The sequence below is a fragment of the Pundamilia nyererei genome, unplaced genomic scaffold (genome assembly GCF_000239375.1).
Source record: "Pundamilia nyererei isolate P.nyererei 1_Seehausen unplaced genomic scaffold, PunNye1.0 scaffold01814, whole genome shotgun sequence".
Classification (NCBI taxonomy): Eukaryota; Metazoa; Chordata; class Actinopteri; order Cichliformes; family Cichlidae; genus Pundamilia; species Pundamilia nyererei.
Window position 1 is genome coordinate 2,831 of NW_005189215.1, and position 1,104 is coordinate 3,934.

Consider the following 1,104-nt stretch of genomic DNA (forward strand, 5'->3'; position numbering starts at 1 on the left):
CAGACAAGTATACCAATGAACTATTTAGAAATGTACATGCCACACCGATCAAGGCCTCGCCAGTTGCAAGGGTGAGCTGGGGGGGTGGAGGCATCAGTCTGACAGATTCAAGGCTGGCCTGAGCGAGTCCCGCAGACCAAAGGACTGCAACTGAACAGCGGCTCATGGTCAGCCTGCGAGCCCCTAGGCCGACTGCCAGGAAGTGTAGCTCACTGAGCTACTGAGTTGGGCCCTGCTGGCTGCGTAAACCCGCTACACGTGGGCAATACACCAGACAGAGAGCCAGCACTGGAGACTGGAGAAATCTCACTCCGCCAGCTGATGTATCAGAGGCCAAGCTCAGGGTGCGACCCAAAGGTCCATCCCCAGAGTTGAGCAACTGCCCTGCACTGTCCACAAGCAGGGAAGCATCCCAGCCCGAGGGAATGCCAGAAGTCACGGGGGCAGTTGGAGAGAGGATGAGCCCTGAGTGCGGGTGCTGCATGTTTGAAAGGCCTCCAGCTGGGGCCTGAGATTCCTAGGGCCCGAAGCTGGAACCCCAAGAGCAGACTGAGGCGTGAAAGCGTAGCTCACTGAGCTATTGATTGAGGCCCCGATGGCCGCATAAACCCGCGACACGCGGGCAATATGCCAGGGAGCGGGTCCTACAGGATGCAGAACTCTCACTCACCTTCAGGGGAGCACAGCCTGCAACAGCAGTCTGAGCTACGGATGCGACCTGAACGTCCGTTCCTAGAGCCGACCAGCCGTGAGCAGCAAGAGTGAACTTGTGAACGAGACACTGATGGAGTAAGTAGTAAGCCTCAGCTCACTGGGCAGGCCCCTGCTGGCCATGTAAACCTGCCACACCCGGGCAATATACCAGACCAAGTGTCATGGCCGAGGCCGAACCAGACAACCAGACTCAAATGCAGATCATACACGGAGGCAAGAATCAGCGTAATTATGGCAAAGGGGTGGGATTAAATAAGTGTATACTTCTTCCCCCTCCCTTTCAACATGTAAATTAATCAGAATGTTTTTTTGTATGTAATTTGTATAGTATTTTTTTTCTCTCTTTTTTTCTTTTCTAAATGTACTTGTATATTGTTCACATGTTGAAAT

The 1,104-nt window shown here is 53.3% G+C and overlaps 1 protein-coding gene across 1 annotated transcript in view; it reads left to right on the forward strand.

The window, feature by feature from the left end:
• Window positions 1–627: 627 nt before the first annotated feature.
• Window positions 628–1,104, forward strand: part of LOC102201705 (biotinidase-like) — a 4,581-nt gene continuing 4,104 nt past the window's right edge. Inside the window, exons 1-2 of the mRNA XM_005755533.1 lie at window positions 628–761; window positions 866–956. Coding sequence (XP_005755590.1) covers window positions 628–761; window positions 866–956 — 225 coding nt within the window. The remainder of the gene's footprint in view (window positions 762–865; window positions 957–1,104) is intronic.